Below are 20,004 nucleotides of genomic sequence, written 5' to 3'. Positions count from 1 at the left end.
AGAAAGCCATTTCCAGGTACTTATCAGGTGGCCAAGTAGTCAGATCGAGGTTGCTGAGAACCATCTCTGTCAGGTCCCATGGTCTTGGAGCTCCTGAGAGGTGACAGGTTTGAGAAGATTCTCAGGGGCGGAGGGGGGGGGGTAGAGAGCAGGGTGTAGTGATTGAAGAGAAAAGAAAGGTTGTGTGTGCGGCGTAGGGACGACTCCAGTGTGTGGAGGTGCCACTTGCTGAGAAGGGACCGGGTCCTCTCTGACCTGTGCTCTGGTTCTGGGCTCCGCTGAGGACAACCTGAGACCCCAACCTGTGACCTCTTCCTTCTCTAAGATGTCCATGTCCACAGGGAGCGAGGGACCCTGCTTGGCTGCTGAATGGGCTTCAGGGCTGGAGTGGGTCCTGTCACCTTGGACAATGAGAGGGGCACAGAGGAGTCTTAGCAGGGTGAATTTCCTTTGCCCTTTGCCGGAGCCGAGAGGTATCCCTGAGACCCTAGTGGCCCCGGTCAGTCTGAGACCATGGTAAGGAATCCTTATGAACAAACATGAGCTTCTGAATGGGGAGGGTGCTGGGCCCGTCCAGAGGGGGTGGGCATGGGTGCAGAATCCTTCAGCAAGGGGGTCCCATCTGTGACTGGGTGAAGAGGGCTGGTTGAGGTCCAGCCCTTGGTTCTTAGTTCTGGTGACCCCCTAAGGACTCTGGGTCCAGTTTGGGTCCTGGGTGGGTCACACATTCCAGTCTCTGGTGTGTACCCAGAATCCTGGTCAGTGGGTTTTAGACCCCAGTCCAGGGTTAACAGCCAAGATCCAGTGTGGGCTGGGACCTCTAATCCAGGGATTAGGCTCCTAGTAGTGGTCTGGCTCTGGGGCTGGAAGCAAGGTTTCAGTCACAGACCAAAGTTTGAATCTGGGAATTATTTTTTTACTTAAATCTGAGATATTTTGAATCTTGTATATTTTATTTAATAAATACAATATTTGTCATTTCAGACTTCTATACACTAAAACCTGGGAATTTTATGGAGACCTGGGTTAGTGTCGTGATCTTGGTGGGTCTGGGTTCCCCTCCCCTCGCTTCCAACGCTCCCCCCACCCCCCTCCCGCCGGGCATCCCGGGGAGTCCTGGCAGGTTGTGGTCAGAGCCTGTGGTTGGGATCCAGGGTCTGGGATTAGGGTCCCTTGTGTGGCTTCTGGGGTCAGAATTCCGACCCAGGTTTAGGGCTCAGTCCTGAGTCAGCGGTGGGCCTCCCGCACTCCGGGTGTGCGTCTGAAATCATGTGAGTCGGGGGATCTTGCTCCACTGTCAAGAGCCGAAGCCCGGGGTCCGGTCCGCGGTGCACCGCGGGGCGCGTGGCCGAGGTCCGGTGCAGAGCCGGCCCCGCAGCTGCAGGATGCGCGCTCCGGGCTCCTGGTCCCCCGCGCGCGCCGCCGTGCGGCCCGCGGCCTCCAGGGGGCGCCCTCGCGGGGCGGCGCTGTGCGCGGCAGGCGGGGCCGGAGGCGGCGGCGGCTCCGGCGGCTCCGGGGCGCGGGCGGCGGCGGCGGCGGCGCCCCGACTGCAGTCCCGGCGGGAGCGGAGCGCGAGCCGGCCGGGCCGAGCCGGCGCCATGGGGCGGCGCCGCCTGTGAGCGGGCGAGCGGGCCGCGGGGCCGGGCGGGCGGCGGCGGCGGCGGCCGAGGCGAGGCGAGCGGGGCGGCCGGGCGGCCGGGCGGCCGAGCGCGCCGAGCAGCGAGCGAGCGGAGCGGCGGGAGGAGGCCGCCGCCGCCGCCGCCGCCAAGATGGCGGACCTGGAGGCGGTGCTGGCCGACGTGAGCTACCTGATGGCCATGGAGAAGAGCAAGGCCACGCCGGCCGCGCGCGCCAGCAAGAAGATCCTGCTGCCCGAGCCCAGGTGAGGCCCGCGGGGCGCGCCCGTCCGCCCCCCGCGACCCCGGCACGGCCCGGGCCCCGAGGCCAGCCCGACCCGGAACCCCGGCCCGCAGCCCCAGACCCCCGACGCCGGCCCCCGTGGGCTCCGTGCACCTGAGCCGGAGGCCCCCCGCCGCGGCTGGGCTCCCCATCCCACTGCCTTTGGGGCGCTCCCAGCGTCCCGAGGTCCACTCCGGCAGGGCCCCTTGCCCGTGCCACCCCACGCTTCTGCCTTCCCCAATTTCACCCTCCTCTGAGCAGACAGTGGGCCCCCAGGGTGCCTTCGGCCTGCCACCATTTGCCTGGCCAACCCCTTCACCCCTGCTTGGGCAGCAGTTTCTTCCAGCCAGCACCCTCTTCCTGCCCCCCAGCCTCTGGGTGGTGAGGCTGGGGTGTGGGCAGCAAGTCCGGGAGCAGCCGCTCACAGCTCTTGCCCAGCCTCTCTTGGGACCACCACCCCAGGGCCGGATCTGGGAGTGTTTGGGGAAGGGGTGTGCACCCCTTCTTCCCCTGGACCTGTGCCTTGGTGCCCAGGTGGACTACGTCCACCGATGGTGATACCCACTGAGCCCTGTTCTCTGGGGATGTCCCCGCTGTGAGCGGAGTGCCCTGGTGAGCCATGCTGACCAGGCGACACCCCAGCACCCCTGCAGCAGTGGGCCAGGGGTGCCACCTCTGTAAGACAGCTGATGTCATCATGCCGGTATCGAAGTTGAAAACTTTTCAGGATGTAGGTGCAGGAATGAGCAGGATACGCTGCGGCTGGGGCCGCCTGGCACTTTATGACTCTCCAATAGTTGAGGCCGCCCTGGGGTGGGTAGGACAGGTGTGACTGAGGAACAGGTGGGGGGGACACAGAAGCTCCAGAGATGAGTGGCCTGCCCACTGCTGTACTTGATGCAGGGTGGAGCTTGCCACCAGGTAGGGTGTCCTAACTTCTACCTTGACGACCAGGCCTGTGTGCTCACCGAGGTACCTGTGTGTCAGTGAGGTGGCCTGTCCCCTCTTGTGTCTGGGCCTCGGTTTCCCCTCTATGCGATGCAGGTGGCCGGAACTGACTCTAGGCTGGACTATGCTTCAGGAAACACTGTAGCTGCCTCAGCCCCAGGTCCTCCCCCCCGCCCCCCACTCTCTTCTGCTGGGTTTCACCCTGACTGAACCCTGAGCCTGGGAGGAAGGGGAGCACAGGCCTGCGTGGTGAAAAAGCCGTTAGGGCCCCTTTTCCCCCTAAGACGTTTGCAATTAGATTTCCCAAAACAGGAACCTGAGCTGACTGTTAGCTAGGGGCCGTCCTAGGAGCCAGACGGTTGGAACAACCGGAGTACAGAAATGACCCAGCCCGGAGGGAGGAAATGGGGGTGGGGTGGGGGCAACCTCCGGTCTCCCCAACAGCTCTTTCTGGTTGATGGCTGGCCAGAGCTTCGAGACCCCCCTGCGGGTTGGAAGCTTCTGCGAAGGGTGAGGTGGAGCCCTTTCTGGAACTCTCTGGTAATCCCGCCCCACAATGCCTTGCTCCTGACGGGGCCCCGCCTTAGGTTGGCCCCGCAGGTGCTAGAACCCTGCGCAACAAGCCGATCTTCTTTTCCTCGCTGCTGCCCAGGTGGCGGCGGCGATGGTGGTGGTGGTGGTGGTGGTGGCAATGGACATCAGGGTAGAGATGGCAGCCACACGCAGCACGGATTTTTGACATCTGTCATCATCATCGTGGCCAAAACAAACAAACACACAGAGCAGTGTGTGCAAAGAGGCCGGAGCCTCGAGTGCCATAGTTGCTCCGGAAACGCCCGGGGACTGGGTGCCCACTGGCCTGTGCTCGAGGGGAGACCAGTCAGACGGGCGGCTGTGAAGACCACGGCTTCTTGTCCAGGGTCCTATGGGGCAGCAGGATGTTGGCCACACCTTACCACCTGTGAGGTGGCCTGAGGTGCTAGCCCCAGGTGGTGGGGCATCCGCATTTGGGGCCGAGTTGTTCCCGACACCATCAGCCCCGGCGTCCAGCCTCCAAGGGGGAGGTGGTCTCCAGCATGGGTCTGCCGCCTGCTGGCCCTGGGCAGGGACATGTCTCACGTTTACTTGACTTTTTCCAGTCTGCAAGGCTCCCAGACTCCGCTTTTTCCTCATCTCGACTGTAGGACACAAGGCCAGCCAGAGACTCTAACCCAGCCGTTCTCAGCTTGTGGGTTGTGACCCCTTTGAGGGTCGAATGACCCTTTCACAAGGGTTGCCCAATTCACAACAGTAGCAAAATGACAGTGATGAAGTAGCAACGAAAATAATGTTATGGTTGGGGGTCACCACAGCATGAGGAACTGTATAAAAGGGTCGCAGCATGAGGAAGATTGAGAACCACTGCCCTAAACCATAGACAAACCTGGGAGACTGAGTCCTGGGGAGAGACTGGGATTTGAACCCAGGACCTTGGACTCTCAGGCCAGCGATCTTTTCCTGTTCCGCTTCATCTCCTCCGGCAGCCTCTGAACCCCACTGCTCCCACCTGGGGCCCCCGTGCTGGGCTGGTAGGGACACGGAAACTGCAGGGCACAGTGTGTGGGACCTGGTCCCCTCCTGAAGGTGACAGCTGAGCTGCTCTGGGCAAGCAGTGGGGCATGGAGAAGGCAGCTCTCCACCAAGGGGTCTTAGACACGGCAGGCTCAGATAAGGGAGGAAGGTGCCCCTGGAGAGGATCATGCCTCAGGGGGTTCTGTCTTGGCCCGACTTTACCAAGCTCACAGCTCCGGGGAGGGGAGTGGGAACTGGTGGGCATGGTGTCACTCTGAGTTGGCACAGCCCCCCCCCCCTTCTGTCATACTATAGAAGCCAAGAACAGACCCCTTCTCAAGCCTCTCATAGAAGGACACAGAGCTGGAGACCTGTCACACCACCTCCCACAAGACCATCAACTTCACTGGGCTTGCCTCAGTTTCCACCTCTGGGAGATGGGGTGGAGGGGGAGGGAGGCTGCCCTTCCTTCTGCAGTGTTCTGCTGGGGCTTCTGGAAGGAGTCTGGCTCCCTGTTTCCTGCAGCAGCGGGCAACCAGCTCTCCTAATTACCATCATTTACTTAATCTGGCCGCCTAGGCCTCCCGTAATTGCTCTCTGGGCTCCAGGCACCCAGGGTGGTGTGGGGGGACGGATGCCAGGGAGCAGGGCCTCTCCTGGGAACTGAGGTGGCCCTAGTGGCCCTGCTAGCGAGGGCCTCTTGCAGCCCCGTGTTCTTGGCGTTTCCTGGTCCCTCCCCCACCATGCGTTCCCCCTTCCTGTCGCCCCATACCCGCTCTTCCTCTTCCTCACTCTGGCTTCGTTCCTGTTAACCCTTTGTAGCCAGGGCTTCCTGTCCTTGGTCTGAGGCGCTGGGTGGGGGGGCACCAGTCTGGTCTCCTCCTCGCCAATCCCTTCCCTCCCTCCATCACAACCAACCCCCTGCCGTCTGTGGTCTGCATCCATCCCTCACCCAGAACTTTCCACTCCCTCCCGCCCTGCCACCCGCCCCTGAAACCAGATGATCTGCTGGTTGGTAGTCACTCCCTGGGGCCCCAGCAGCTGCAGTCGCACCCTGGGAGTGGGTCTCTGGGCTGCCGTTTCCCGTCTGCTCACCCTTCCAGAGCCTGCAGCTCCTTGCAGATGTGCCACTTGGTGGCACACCGCCCTGCAGTTCTCGTGGTTAATGGGCTCAGAGGGCGCAGAGCCCACCGTGGGACCAGGGTGGGATCCTAGCAAGGGGATCTAGGCTCCGCCAACCCTGGGGATAACGCATCCCATTAATGCATGGTTGAGCCTCAGAGTAAATTCCCTGTGACTGAGCAGCTGGCAGCCAGGTCAGCTCTTCCGAGGGGCCACTGCTTCCAAGATCTTCCGCTCCTGCCTCTGAACAAACAACAGAGCACGTGACCAGCTCCATCCCACCCAGCACGGGTACCAGGGCCCTCTCCCCCAGCGATTTGGCCCTGGGGCAGTGGGTAGGGAGACTAGGGGGTCTGTGACCCCTGCTGATGACTCTGATGGGGTCCCTCTGGCATTCAGACCCCATCTCTTTGACACCAGCGACACAGAAAGCAGGGTGCTGAGATGGCAGCATCCTGTGTAGGTAGCATCCCTGCTGCCCGCAAGCAGGCACAGAGTCTGTTGAGGACAGGTCTGCCCAGTGGGTTTGCGGGTGTGGCCAGGCCAGCAGTTCCAGTGACAGAAAGGGGTTGTCTGAGGTCCTGGAAGCCACCCCCTAGTTGGGGGATGACAGGGTGAGGGACCTGCCAGTTTGCCCTGGGTGTTCTCTGATGGGACCCCAGGCTGGCGCTGCCAGGTGGGCAGTGAGGTCACAGGGCAGGGAGCCTCAGGGCACTCTTACACAGGTGCCCAGGCACATGGCAGGCCATCAGTGCCTCGGCCCATGCCCCCCAGTGAGCGAGGGAGCAGGTCACAGTGCCGATGTGGCCCCGGGACCCGTGGTAGCTTCTGTGTGGGAGGGTGTTGCTCTCTGTCCCACCCTCGCCTTGCTCTGAGGTCGGTGGTTTGGGTTGGTCTTTCCGTTGGATTGGGGCCCCTGTCCTTGAGCTCTGAGGACACTGTCAGCCCCAGGGGACTTCCTCCTGCCACCTCGGTGCCAGATTTCCTGGAAATGCCACCACAGAGCGTCTCAGTCGCAGCCACAGCTCTGCTCCGCTGGCCCGAGAGCACTTGCCTCCAGGGCCCTGGTCGTGCCTAGCCCGCACTGCTCCCTCACGCATGGAGCAAGGGCAAGGTCTGGGCATGTGTCAAGGTGGGAAGGCAGCACAGAAAGGCAGGCAGGCAAAGGCTGGGCCTGCGCCCCGCCGGTATGCTCCCTGTGCCCCTGCCCTGGAGGGAGGCTGTGTCTCAGGGAGGCTGGGCTTGTCTTTGCCCTTCGTGGGGCCAAGGACAGGATGCTCAGCTTCCACCTGCCTCCATTTCCGCACCATCCAGTCACGCCAGCCGTTCTGGCCTGAGTGGGGTCACAGTGTGCACCCAGAGTATGGGGCCCTGCTTTTCCTCCAAACCATGTGGCACCAGACGAGACCGGAAGGCCCCTCTCAACACTCACCCCTGCCTTCCTGTGCGCTGCCCAGCCCCGGTCTTCAGCCACATGCACCCCACCCCATCCCCAGCTTGAGCCCCAGCAGCTGCATCAGCATGCAGTTACCTTGAGGCGGGCACATAGGCGCTCGGGGCTACGCACTCAACCCCTTCCCAAGGGTCCCGTGGTCGGGCAGGTCTGAGGGGCTATGCACTGGGGCTAACCCCAAAAGTTTCAGGCAGATCCCAGTGTTGGGGGTCAACCTTGGACAGGGCTCAGCCCCAGGCCCCACTCCAAGAACGTGACAAGAGCCCTGACAAGGCCCCCGGCGGCACATGGCCACCTTCTAAAAGGCTCTGGAAGCTGCAGGTTCATTTGGGAGCATTCTCCGCAGGTTGGGGACTGTCTTTCTCAGCCCAGCCACTGTCTTAGGGGAGCTCCTCTCTGGCGCAGGGCCTTTCCGGCTTCTTCCATGCCCATTTGGGTTCGGGGCGACTCAGCGTTTTGTCAACATCCTCCATTTGCAAATGGGGAACTAGCCATTTGAAAGCCTGGACTGGCCTCCCCAAGAGTCCAGCTGGAAACCAGGCCTGGACACCTGTTGACTGTAGGCCAAAGGGGCAGGCGAGGGCCTTCCCAGAGGGCCGGGAACCCAGGGAGCTCTGCTGGGAATATTTGGCCATGGGTTTCTCCGGAGATTCTGTAAGGATCTTTGGCCCATCCTCCCACAGACCAGGATGCATGACCAGCTGGGGGTGGGGATGCAGCCTCCTGGCTCCTTGCCAATCTGACTCTGAGCGTGTCTGTCGGGAAGGGGGGCATCGAGACCACTGTCCTTTCAACCTGCCACCCCCCCGCGGACATCAGCCCTGTGGGGCATAAACAGGAAACCCCAACATGGCCACTTTGGGGACCTCCCAGTCAAGGACTCCTCTCAGGCTTGACCTTGTGTTTGGTTTGGGCGGGGAATGTTTGTTTTCCTCAAAAAACTTTTTCTTTTTTTTCCTTTTTAAGGAAGAGCGTGCAGTGCTGGGGCGGGGTGGGGGGCTGGGAGGCGCCAAGGCTGGGCCACAAGGCCCCCTCCCGCCTGGTCCTAGCCCCGCGCTCCCCAAGCGGGAGGACATGCCTGGCTGGCTCCAGCCCTGGGAGCAGTCCCCTTTAGAGCAGCGGTTCTCACCCTGTGGGTCGTGACCCCTTTTGGGGTCAATTGACCCTTTCACAGGGGTCTCCCGATTCATAACAGTAGCAAAATGACAGCTATGAAGTAGCAACGAAAATCATTTTATGGTTGGGGGTCACCACCACATGAGGAACTGTACGAAAGGATCGTGGCATGAGGAAGGTTGAGAACCACTGCTTTAGCAGGTCTTCCCCGCAGGGCCAGTGCGGTGCGTGGGGGTAGATGCCAGGATGGCCGATCCGAGGTACTGATGGGGCACCCCACTTTGCATCCTGGCTAAGATGACTCCCAGGAATACAGTCTGAAGCTCAGGGGGACTTCGCAGTGATGGACCCAGCTGCCTGGGGGCTTAGACCAGGCAATTTGGAGGCAAGTTGGCATCTTGTGACTGCCCTCCCTTGCTTTGGTCCAATCCCTGCTCAGCAAGGGGATGCAAGTTGAGGGCGTGAGTGGGGGTGAGTCTAGGCAGCAGCTCTCAAGTGGCCTCGGGGTGCCATGGCCTGCACCTCCAGGCCTGCCTTTGTGGCCAAAGCTTGGCCCTCAACTCAATGGGTCAGCAGGAAGATCCAGATGGGCACCCACAGTGCTGGCACCCTCACCTGGGCAGCCACAGAGCTCAGGGTGGCTGTCCAGACACAGGCCTCCAGCCTGCCCGCAGCACCAAGAGCAGGGCTGTGTCAGGAGCCCCTGTGGTGGGAGAAGCACCACAGAGTAGTGGTCAGATGCTTGGCCCTCTGTCCCTCTTGTCCCTGTGCAGCCTACGTGGCCTGACTGGTGAAAGTAAGCCAGCGTGTGGCTTCAGGAGTGGAGGATGTGCCAGTGTGGATGAAGGTGTCCTCGTTGTCCCGTGGCACTGCCACGCTGTGGCACCTGGGTCTAGGTCCAGGGCTCATCACTTGCCAGTAAGCAGTCTGGGCTGAGGTAGTTGCAGGAGCGAACGTGAGGCCATCCTTGTCCTCAGCCTCCTGATTTCCTGTTGGAGCCAGCTCTCCCAGTGGGTCACAGCTTCAGAGTGTGTGTTGATAGCGGGGCTTGCTCTTGTCGAGTGGCTGGCCTTTCCTGTGAGGGGCTCGAACACAAGCTAGGACCTGGGAACCGCCCCAGCCACCCCATCTCCTTCCTCCAGGCCCATCCCCACCCTGGAGCTGCTGATCTCCCAGCCTCTGAAAGGAGACCTGCCCTATCGCAGGTTTTTTACCCACTTCCCCAACCCTCTGCTCCACCGACCCTCACCTGCCCCACCCAAACCAGGTGGCTTGCTTGTCACCTTTTCCAACTTCATAGCACACAGGAGGACCTGCTCGGGGGCCCAGGACTGTCTGTAGGGGATAGTACCCCTCTAGGCCCTGGCCTACAGCCCAGGTGGCCAGGCCAACCCTGGAGACACGGCAGGGGGGGGCGGCTATATGAAGCAAGGGGGTCTCTGCCTGGACAGCTGCCCTTCCTGGGGGACCTGCTGGCGACCCCACATCTGAGTCCTTGGCATGGGCAGCTGTGAGCCTCAGGAGCCCAGCTGTGTACATAGCTGCTGTTGGCATCTGAGGCCCGGAGTGTGCTTAGCAGTGGGTGGGTGGTGTACAAGTAACCCGAGGACAGGTAGCTTGAGCCTTGGCGATCATATAGTAAGCTACTTCCCTGCATCCTGCTCCTTGAGCCCAGGCAGCTGGGGTGGGCCGTGGGAGCGGACGTCATTAGCCAACAGTGGCACAAGTGGTTTGCATCCACTCATAGCCTAACGGTTGGCAGTTTGGAACCGCCCACTGGCATCAAGAAAGGCCCAGCTACCTGCTTCCGTAAAGGTCACCGCGAGAACGGGGTCAGAATTCACTCCGCGGCTGGCAGCAGGGCTTAGGGAGAAGAGAGCCTAGGCCTGGCCTTCTTTAACCTGACGTGATCACTTATTTGAGGTTTTTCATCGAGATATAATCCACGTGACAAATTCATCTCCAAGTGAACCAGTTGGTGGCTTTTAGTGAGGTCATTATGTGAGGTAGCCACTCCAGCCCAGCCAGAAAGTTGAACCCATTTACCCATTAGCAGCTTCTCCATCACTCCTCCCCAAGCCCTGGCAACCCCCAGGCCTTAGGTCTGCTGTTGAGAGACCTGGGATCTTGGGGCCTCTTTAATGACTACTGTCACTCCAAGTCACAGCGTGTCCATGGTCCGGCCCCTTTTATGGCTGAGTAATATTCCACGGTGCGGGCCTTTCACCATTGGGCCTGGCTTGGGGAGTTTGGCTGTGTGCCCAAAGCCAGAGCTCCCCCCTCCACCAGCCAGGCATCAGGGACTGCTTTGGGCAGACCTTTGGTGGCAGGCGCAGCCCCCTCCCCCAGTGCTTGTGGTGTGCCTAGTGGTCCCAGCAGGGGGTCAGTGAGCCTGTAGTCCCCCAGCCAGCCCCAGGGCTCTGCTCACCTCTCTCCCCTCCGGCAGCATCCGCAGTGTCATGCAGAAGTACCTGGAGGACAGGGGCGAGGTGGTCTTTGAGAAGATCTTCTCCCAGAAGTTGGGTGAGTGAGTGAGTGTGGGTGTGGGTGTGTGTACCAGCCTCCCGTTGCCCAGGCCTGGGGACCCCAGACTAACCACCCCCCAGCCCCACCCAGTGTCCGCCTCCCCTGGGGCTCTGACCTCAGGGCCTTGACCGCCCACCTCCCTGCCCCTGGCAGCAGGCCCTGGGAGCCCTGTCCTGGGGGTGGGGCCCAGCGGCCTTCCAGTGAAGTTCCTCCTTCAGGGTTTTGTTTTTGAGAGTCTCAGCTTCCCCTTGGCCACAGCTGCTCGCTGGCTGTTGGGGCTGACAGGAAGGGGCGGGGCCCTTCCTGTGCCGCCTGCCCGCCCCAAGCTGTGGTTGCCTATGCAGGCCCTGGGCCTCCTCCGGCTGCAGGCGCCCTGCTGTGGAACCGACCTGCTGCCCCATGTGGGCCAGGCCCACCCAGAGGGGCTTTGATGAAGGGAAGGGTCCAGTCTGGCCTGGCCTGACCAGGGGGTGCTCAGGCGCCTGAGTGGGGAGCACAGCCTGGGCCCCTGGCCTGTGCTGTGTGGTCTTGGGCAAGCTGCTTTCCCTCTCTGAGCCCTAAGGTTTCCTCCTCCTGGGACCATGGGAGGGTCGGCTAAGGGGTCGGAAAATCATCTTGCCGCCCAGAAAGCCCCATCTACCCACATACCACTTCAAGGCCCCACATGAAAGGCCAACCCCTCCTTCCAGACACAGTGGCCACCAGCTGCCCTCCGTTAGCCCTGTTTGACCCCCAGAAGGGGGCAGCTTTCAGGTCCGCACCTCCTGGTCCCCGCTCAGAAGGGGCCTGTCTCTGGGAGGCGGGGCTCCCAGTGACACACCTCCCTGCTCTCAGGATACCTGCTCTTCCGAGACTTCTGCCTGAACCACCTGGAGGAGGCCAAGCCCCTGGTAGAGTTCTACGAGGAGGTAATGGGCTCGTGGTGTCTGGGTGCCCCCAGGCTGGGTGGGCTGTTGGGGTGCATAGCCTCACTGCAGGGCTCAAGACGACAAGAGGGAACCCCGTCCCCTAGATCAAGAAATATGAGAAGCTGGAGACTGAGGAGGAGCGGTTGGTGTACAGCCGGGAGATCTTCGACGCCTATATCATGAAGGAGCTGCTGGCCTGCTCACACGTGAGTGCCGCCCCACCCAGAGCAGCCCTGGGGCTGGGAGGGGAGAGGACCCTGAGAACTCACAGCCCTTCCCACTCCCCAGCCCTTCTCGAAAAGTGCCACCGAGCACGTCCAGGGCCACTTGGCAAAGAAGCAGGTGCCTCCAGACCTCTTCCAGGTGAGCGCTGTCCCCTCCCGCTGCCCACCACTCGGAGACGGCCCTGGGCAAGTGGCTGGGTCACATGCGGTCCCATCATGCTTTGGCTTCCTCCCCTCCCCTCCAGCCCTATATTGAAGAGATTTGTCAGAACCTCCGAGGGGACGTGTTCCAGAAATTCATTGAGAGGTGAGTGCCGGGCACGGAGAGGGGCTGGGCGGTCTGAGAGGAGGTGGAGGTGGAGGGAGGAGGAGGGAGGCCAGCTGGCGTTAGATTTGAGCCCGTGGGACCTGGACTCTATAAAGCCAGGACCTGGGCTCTGATACAGAGACGCCCCGGAGGTCAGGCAGGCTCCTAGTCACTGTCCTCCATGTGGCCTGTCCCACTCTCTCACAGGCTGCCCGGGAATCCCCATGGACAGCCTCACACCTCCTGGGCCCTGTGGTAGGTGGGTGCAGAGCCCACTGATCAGGCAGACTTCAGCTTGAAGTGGGAGTGGCTGGCTCAGGGCCAGAGCTGCCCAGCCGTGGAAAAGGGCGTCGCAGGGCATGGGTGCACCCAGAATGGAGATGCACCAGCAGGGGCGGGGAAGGAGGGCACCTTGAGGGCTTGGCAGCAGACTAGGTGGCCTCCTGTCTAGCTTCGCTGACCACAGTAGGAACCACAGAGGTGGCCAAGCCCGAGCTGCAGTCCTGTGGGTGGCCAGGGTGGAGAGCTCCCAGGATGCTCCCTGATCAGGGTTGCCTGGACCACTGGTCGCTTTACAGACACAGAAACTTGAGCTGGGGTGTTGCCCCCGCTCCCTTCCAGAGCCCATCCAAGCTAGCTTTCTCTCTCGTAGCGATAAATTCACGCGCTTCTGCCAGTGGAAGAACGTGGAGCTCAACATCCACGTGAGTGTGTGGGGTTCGAGCCAGGGCCCCCGTGGAGGCAGCCCGGGCAGGTGGGTGTGTGCGGAGGGTGGGTATCTCGCTCACAGGATCCGTCGAGCTAGCATGGGCCCCCCAACACAGAACCTTGCTTCCTGGTTCCTCTGCTGTAGCTGGCGGGGGGGGGGGGGGAGTAGACCCTGGCAGTCTGTATGGCCTCTGATGGTCACCCCTCCCTGTCCCTTCCCCACAGCTAACCATGAACGACTTCAGTGTACACCGCATCATTGGGCGCGGAGGCTTTGGTGAGGTGTACGGGTGCCGGAAGGCTGACACAGGCAAGATGTGAGTTCCCTCCTTGACAGTGATTGGTGGGGAGTCTGGAGCCAGGTAGGGCTGTAGGGTTTCAGTGCTCTGGGTTTGAGCTAGATGGGAGGGCTGGGTCCTCAAGAGTCAAACAGGTGTCTCCTCGGCACAGTCCCCTCCCTATCCTGCTCCTAGTGTTGTTCCCTGTACAGTTCTCTGTACGGTTCCCTACACCATCATTCCCTTATACACTTCTCTGTGCGGTTCCCTACACCATCATTCCCTTATACACGTCTCTGTGCTGTTCCCTACACCATCATTCCCTTATACACGTCTGTGTGCTGTTCCCTACACCATCATCCCCTTATACACGTCTCTGTGCTGTTCCCTACACCATCATCCCCTTATACACTTCTCTGTGCTGTTCCCTACACCATCATTCCCTTATACACGTCTGTGTGCTGTTCCCTACACCATCATTCCCTTATACACGTCTCTGTGCTGTTCCCTATACCATCATTCCCTTATACACGTCTCTGTGCTGTTCCCTACACCATCATCCCCTTATACACTTCTCTGTGCTGTTCCCTACACCATCATCCCCTTATACACGTCTCTGTGCTGTTCCCTACACCATCATCCCCTTATACACTTCTCTGTGCTGTTCCCTACACCATCATTCCCTTATACACGTCTATGTGCTGTTCCCTACACCATCATTCCCTTATACACGTCTATGTGCTGTTCCCTACACCATCATCCCCTTATACACTTCTCTGTGCAGTTCCCTACACCATCATCCCCTTATACACTTCTCTGTGCTGTTCCCTACACCATCATTCCCTTATACACATCTCTGTGCAGTTCCCTATACCATCATTCCCTTATATACTTCTCTGTGCTGTTCCCTACACCATCATTCCCTTATACACGTCTATGTGCTGTTCCCTACACCATCATCCCCTTATACACTTCTCTGTGCAGTTCCCTACACCATCATCCCCTTATAGACGTCTCTGTGCAGTTCCCTACACCATCATCCCCTTATACACGTCTCTGTGCTGTTCCCTACACCATCATCCCCTTATAGACGTCTCTGTGCAGTTCCCTACACCATCATTCCCTTATACACTTCTCTGTGCTGTTCCCTACACCATCATTCCCTTATACACGTCTATGTGCTGTTCCCTACACCATCATTCCCTTATACATGTCTCTGTGCAGTTCCCTACACCATCATTCCCTTATACATGTCTCTGTGCTGTTCCCTACATCATCATTCCCTTATACACTTCTCTGTGCTGTTCCCTACACCATCATTCCCTTATACACTTCTCTGTGCTGTTCCCTACACCATCATTCCCTTATACACGTCTATGTGCTGTTCCCTACACCATTATCCCCTTATACACTTCTCTGTGCTGTTCCCTACACCATCATTCCCTTATACACGTCTATGTGCTGTTCCCTACACCATCATCCCCTTATACACTTCTCTGTGCTGTTCCCTACACCATCATTCCCTTATACACGTCTCTGTGCTGTTCCCTACACCATCATCCCCTTATACACGTCTATGTGCTGTTCCCTACACCAGGAGTCCTCAAACTTTTTAAACGGGGCCAAGTCACTGTCCTTCAGACCCGTTGGAGGGCCGAACTATAGTTTTTAAAAAAAACTGTGAACAAATTCCTATGCACACTGCACATATCTCATTTTGAAGTAAAAAACCAAACAGGGTAAAATCACACAGCGGGCCGGATAAATGTCCTCGGTGGCCACATGTGGCCTGCAGGCCATAGTTTGAGCACGCCTGTCCTACACCGTTCTCTGCGCTGTCCCCTACGCCATTCCCTGTATGTAGTTGTCTGTTCCCACACGGCATACACTGCTGCTTACACTGCTGGCTGTGCTCTTCCAGAGGCTACCCCTCGCCCTGCTTATGCTGGTCCCTATGTTCTCTCCTACCGTATTCCCTGTACCGGCCTCTCTGCTGTTCCAGTGCTCTTCCTGCACCATTCCTGCGCTGTTTCTCACAATGCTCCCTGCAGTCCTCTCTACTGTTCCCCGTCTCTGTGTTGTTCCCCACACTATTCCCTACTCCCTGGGCTGTCCCCCCTCCTTCCTGTCTTTGCTTGAGCAGCACCCACTGCCCCATAGATCCCTGCTAGAGTCCCTCCAGCCCCCCGCCCCCAAATCTCTGGTTTGTGTCCCATGCTTGGAGTGGAGCCTCGCTGCCTCCACAAAGGCCCCCAGACTGAGCGGTGTGCCCCTTCCACAGGTACGCCATGAAGTGTCTGGATAAGAAGCGCATCAAGATGAAGCAGGGGGAGACACTGGCCCTGAACGAGCGCATCATGCTGTCCCTCGTCAGCACCGGGGTGAGCCGCGGGGCCCGTGGCCCATGGGGTGGGTGGACAGGATGGGGTGGGCTTCTCCAGGGCCCTGCCTACTGCTGACCCTTCCTTCCTAGGACTGTCCCTTCATCGTCTGCATGTCATACGCATTCCACACGCCCGACAAGCTCAGCTTCATCCTGGACCTTATGAATGGTGAGCATCCCAGCAGTGGCCTGCCTTCAAGGTGTCTGGGGGCAGGGGAAGGTAGAGCCAAGAGCTGTTGGCCTCCTGGCTGTCCTTGCCACCGTCCACCCCCCTCTGCCAGGTGGAGACCTGCATTACCACCTGTCGCAGCACGGGGTCTTCTCTGAGGCCGACATGCGATTCTACGCAGCCGAGATCATCCTGGGCCTAGAGCACATGCACAATTGTTTTGTAGTCTACCGAGACCTGAAGGTGGGTACCCACCCTGCCCTGCCCTGCCCTGCCCCGAAGGCCCGCTGCTCCCCTCTCTACCCTTCCCTCCTGCCCTGTGCCACTCACTGGGGTTCAAGATGGCCCCTGGGTATCATAATCCTCCGCAGTGAAGCTGTTGGTTTGGGTGATGCCCGCCGGCAGGCTTCAGCCTCTGGGCTCCCTCTACAGCCAGCCAACATCCTCCTGGACGAGCATGGCCACGTGCGCATCTCAGACCTGGGCCTGGCCTGCGACTTCTCCAAGAAGAAGCCCCACGCCAGCGTGTGAGTACCGCCTCCCACCTCCCCACGTCCCCTCCCAGCCTCCTAGCCAGCCCCTCACACCTCCTGGCTCCGCAGGGGCACCCACGGCTACATGGCCCCCGAGGTCCTGCAGAAGGGCGTGGCCTATGACAGCAGCGCCGACTGGTTCTCCCTGGGCTGCATGCTTTTCAAGTTGCTTCGGGGGTGAGTGACACCCCACCCCACCTCCGCAGGCGGGGGTGCTAAGAGGGGCTATCCCCAATACTGGCTGCTAGGGGTGGGTCCAGCCCAGGCCTTGGACCAGGCTCCTTCACCCACTCCTGGCTTCTGACCCTGGGCTCTGGTTTCCTGCAGGCATAGCCCCTTCCGGCAGCATAAGACCAAAGACAAGCATGAGATTGACCGAATGACGCTGACGATGGTGAGCGTGGGGGGGGGGGGGCTGACCAGGGGTGCTGGTCAGAGCCCTTGGAAACCACATGGGGGCTGTGTGTCGGGGGCTCTCTGTAGGTGCCAGGGTCTTATACGCTTGGTTCTCACCCCACCAGCCAAGCTCCAGGGTGCTGGTTCTCCCGCCGGCCTCCCCTGCACATGCAGCCTTGCAGGATGGGGTGGGACAGAGCAGAGCGGACAGGGCCAGGGATGGCCTCTCTGGGCTGTGCTCCCCACAGCCTTGGGGGACCTGCTGACGGCCCGGCCTCCTCCCTGCAGGCCGTGGAGCTGCCGGACTCCTTCTCCCCGGAACTCCGCTCCCTGCTGGAGGGGCTACTACAGCGGGATGTCAACCGGAGGCTGGGCTGCCTGGGTCGTGGGTGAGTGCATGCCTCCGTTTGCCCCGGACAAGCGCCCTGCCATCCCTAGGGTTCCCCCAGGGACCCCGAGACATCCCCACCCAGCCTCCTCACGGTGGAGGGGGGGCCTGGGGTGCGGCTTGCCAGAGCACCTGGTGGCTCAGAGCAGGCAAACCTTAGCAATGGTGCTGCTGGCTCACCGCGCATCCTGAGTGGGCACACAGCTCTGCGCAGCCATCGTCCCTGGAAGGCCCAAGTACAGAGGTCCCGCCCCCTCCTCCGAGGGGGGACGCCCCCTCCCTTGGCGGCAGGGAAGCCAGGGCAAGTTTAGGGGCACAGCGAGAAAGGACCGAGCCAAGGTTTAGACCCCGGGCGCCTGCCCGTGGCCCAGGTGACAGACCTGCGTCGTCCCTCCACAGGGCACAGGAAGTGAAGGAGAACCCTTTCTTCCGCTCCCTGGACTGGCAGATGGTCTTCTTGCAGAAGGTAACCGAGGAGTGGGTGGCAGGGCCAGGTGGGCAGCGCAGTCCGTCCCCAGCCTAATGCCAGCCCCTGTTCCTGCAGTACCCGCCCCCACTGATCCCTCCGCGCGGAGAGGTAAACGCGGCTGACGCTTTCGACATCGGCTCCTTCGATGAGGAGGACACAAAAGGGATCAAGGTACCGGGCGGCGCCGGAGCCCCAGGTCCAGTTTCGGGGGCCCTAGGATGCCATGTCCCCGAGAGGCTGGGCCCCAAGACGGTCCCTGCCCACAGTGGACGGTTTTCTCTGTCTGCCCCGCCTGTGCCCTGGTAAAGTTACTGGACAGCGACCAGGAGCTGTACCGAAACTTCCCCCTGACCATCTCGGAGCGGTGGCAGCAGGAGGTGGCGGAGACCGTCTTCAACACCATCAACTCGGAGACAGACCGGTTGGAGGCCCGCAAGAAGGCGAAAAACAAGCAGCTGGGCCATGAGGAGGGTGAGGCAGGCTGCCAGGGGCCGAGGAAGGGGCCGGCCCCGGGGCATGTGCCCGAGGTCCAGCGGCCAGGCGGCTGTGGCAGCCAGCGGGCACTGAGCCCGGCCTCTCCCTCTGTCTGTCGCTCAGACTATGCCCTGGGCAAGGACTGCATCATGCACGGCTACATGGCCAAGATGGGCAACCCCTTCCTGACCCAGTGGCAGCGGCGCTACTTCTACCTGTTCCCCAACCGGCTGGAGTGGCGAGGCGAGGGCGAGGCCCCAGTAAGGAGCTGCGGCTACTCGGGGGCGGGGCTCCGGGCTGTCAGGGCAGCGGGCACACGGCAGGCCGCCCTCACTGCCCGCCGCCCGCCCCGCAGCAGAGCCTGCTGACCATGGAGGAGATCCAGTCGGTGGAAGAGACGCAGATCAAGGAGCGCAAGTGCCTGCTGCTCAAGATCCGCGGCGGGAAGCAGTTCGTGCTGCAGTGCGACGTGAGTGGGGGCAGGGGGGCTGGGAGGGGGCACGGGGTAGCCCTCTCTGACCACGCATGCGCACAAGGCTGTACCGCGCCACCCGCCACGTGAGTGGCCCCGGGTGTGTGCGGAGGTGGGTGCCCAGCCTGATCTTGCCGCACACTGGGCTATGCAGCATGACCCTGCGATGTGAGTGGCCCTGGCGGAAGTGGCACGGGGTGGGGAGGGCAGGGGCACGGTCTTAAACCGTCTGCGCACGGAGCCGTGCAGCGCGACCCCACAGGGCGCGTGGGGTGGGGGTGGGGCGCAGGGCACGGTCTGACGCCGCCGCGCATGGGGCTGTGCAGAGCGACCCCGAGCTGGTGCAGTGGAAGAAGGAGCTGCGCGATGCCTACCGGGAGGCCCAGCAGCTGGTGCAGCGCGTGCCTAAGATGAAAAACAAGCCTCGTTCGCCGGTCGTGGAGCTGAGCAAGGTGCCGCTCATCCAGCGCGGCAGCGCCAACGGCCTCTGACTGCCAGCCCGCCTTTTATAAACCTCTAATTTATTTTGTCGAATTTTTATTATTTGTTTTCCCGCAAAGCGGAAAAGGTTTTATTTTGTAATTATTGTGATGATCCTGTGGCCCCAGCCTGGCCCAGCTCCCGTGCACCTCCACACCCCAGGGGCCCCGCTTGCCTTGGCTCCTGTGGCCACCCACCCAGCTGTCCCCAGCCCTGACCCCCGCAGGGGTCGCCTGCTTCCACTGTCTTCCTGTGTGGGGAGAGCAGCAGCCATGGGCAGCCCTCAGGCCCAGCCAGCACAGGGCAAGCCATGGGTCTGCTCCGGGAATTCTCCCACGTGGCCTCCCATGGAGCACCCCGGGAAAAGGCCCCCCGGAGCTGCCAGCAGTGACTGGGCTCCTTGGCCACCGCCCTTCCTGTCTCCCTGGACACAGGGCCTGACCAGGTGACGGCGTAGCGGTGGGTGTTGCATCCCTCTTTGCAGGCCCAGGTATAGGGACCAGAAAGGCCACTTTTGACTGTGCCAAACCTGCCTGGCTGGGCTGAGCGGCCAGCCTGGGGCTGGGCAGCAGCAGCAGTGGTGGCAGGGGGGCACAATAGGAACAGCCCTTCCCTCACCGCCCACCCCAGCCCCATGTCTGTCAGTACCACCACCTGCCACCTCGCCGCATGCCCCCTATGCCCATCGCGCTACTGTGTGTGGTGCTGCCACCCCCGGGGCTGGGGCGGCGCGCCCTCCCCATCTCCTCACTCCCGGTGCGTTTCTTTGCCGATTTTTGAATGTGATTTTAAAGAGTGAAAAATGAGACGATGCATTTTTATAAAAAATGGTGCCTGACTCCTTGGCTGTATCCGACTCTTACTGGGCCCAGTGACCCGCACTTTGGTCTCCACTGGGCTGGGGCCTTAAGACACGGGGGCTTGTGGCCAGCGGCTTGGAAGTCAGGAGGCTCTCTACCAGCATGGCAGGCACCCAAGGGCAGCTGGCCCCGGCCAGGCCCTCCTCAATCTGAGGCCCTTTGCCTCCTACCCCCAGCCGGGCTCTATGGATGGACCAGCAGGGCTCAGACCACCTTCTAAGGATGGGCAGAGGGGTCTAGCTACTTAAGAGGTTCCCCTAGACCATGTCTGGAGTCATGTCAGGCCCTGGCTGGAACCCTTTCAGCCTGACTGTGCACCCTGCATCATGCTGAGAGTCTC

The 20,004-nt window shown here is 61.0% G+C and overlaps 1 protein-coding gene across 2 annotated transcripts; it reads left to right on the top strand.

The window, feature by feature from the left end:
* The first annotated feature begins 1,691 nt into the window (after positions 1-1,691).
* GRK2 (G protein-coupled receptor kinase 2) lies at positions 1,692-19,636 on the top strand. Of its 2 annotated transcripts, none has more exons than XM_075545297.1 (21): positions 1,692-1,882; positions 10,536-10,612; positions 11,450-11,523; positions 11,628-11,729; positions 11,812-11,886; positions 11,993-12,054; positions 12,707-12,758; positions 12,988-13,079; positions 15,322-15,421; positions 15,514-15,592; positions 15,705-15,835; positions 16,025-16,119; positions 16,195-16,302; positions 16,453-16,519; positions 16,810-16,910; positions 17,309-17,375; positions 17,454-17,549; positions 17,687-17,849; positions 17,976-18,112; positions 18,211-18,321; positions 18,651-19,636. In XM_075545297.1, exons 1-21 carry the CDS (start codon positions 1,770-1,772, stop codon positions 18,813-18,815), a joined length of 2,067 nt encoding a protein of 688 aa, XP_075401412.1. In that variant the 5' UTR covers positions 1,692-1,769; the 3' UTR covers positions 18,816-19,636. The 2 variants fall into 2 exon arrangements, with proteins under 2 accessions (XP_075401412.1, XP_075401411.1); XM_075545296.1 differs by having other exon boundaries at positions 1,694-1,882; positions 18,208-18,321.
* The last annotated feature ends 368 nt before the right edge of the window (positions 19,637-20,004 follow it).

The sequence above is a fragment of the Tenrec ecaudatus genome, chromosome 4, assembly GCF_050624435.1.
Source record: "Tenrec ecaudatus isolate mTenEca1 chromosome 4, mTenEca1.hap1, whole genome shotgun sequence".
Taxonomy (NCBI): domain Eukaryota; kingdom Metazoa; phylum Chordata; class Mammalia; order Afrosoricida; family Tenrecidae; genus Tenrec; species Tenrec ecaudatus.
Note: the sequence above shows the minus strand (reverse complement) of the source record. Positions and strands in the feature narration are given on the sequence as shown.

What these genes read in the sequence shown, in the direction of transcription:
- GRK2 (XM_075545296.1), top strand. Translation starts at nt 1,770, where the DNA reads ATGGCGGACCTGGAGGCGGTGCTGGCCGACGTGAGCTACCTGATGGCC. An exon ending in TGCCTCCAGACCTCTTCCAG is followed by an intron (nt 11,887 to 11,992) that starts GTGAGCGCTGTC and finishes CCTCCCCTCCAG; the next exon opens with CCCTATATTGAAGAGATTTG. An exon ending in ACCGAATGACGCTGACGATG is followed by an intron (nt 16,520 to 16,809) that starts GTGAGCGTGGGG and finishes TCCTCCCTGCAG; the next exon opens with GCCGTGGAGCTGCCGGACTC.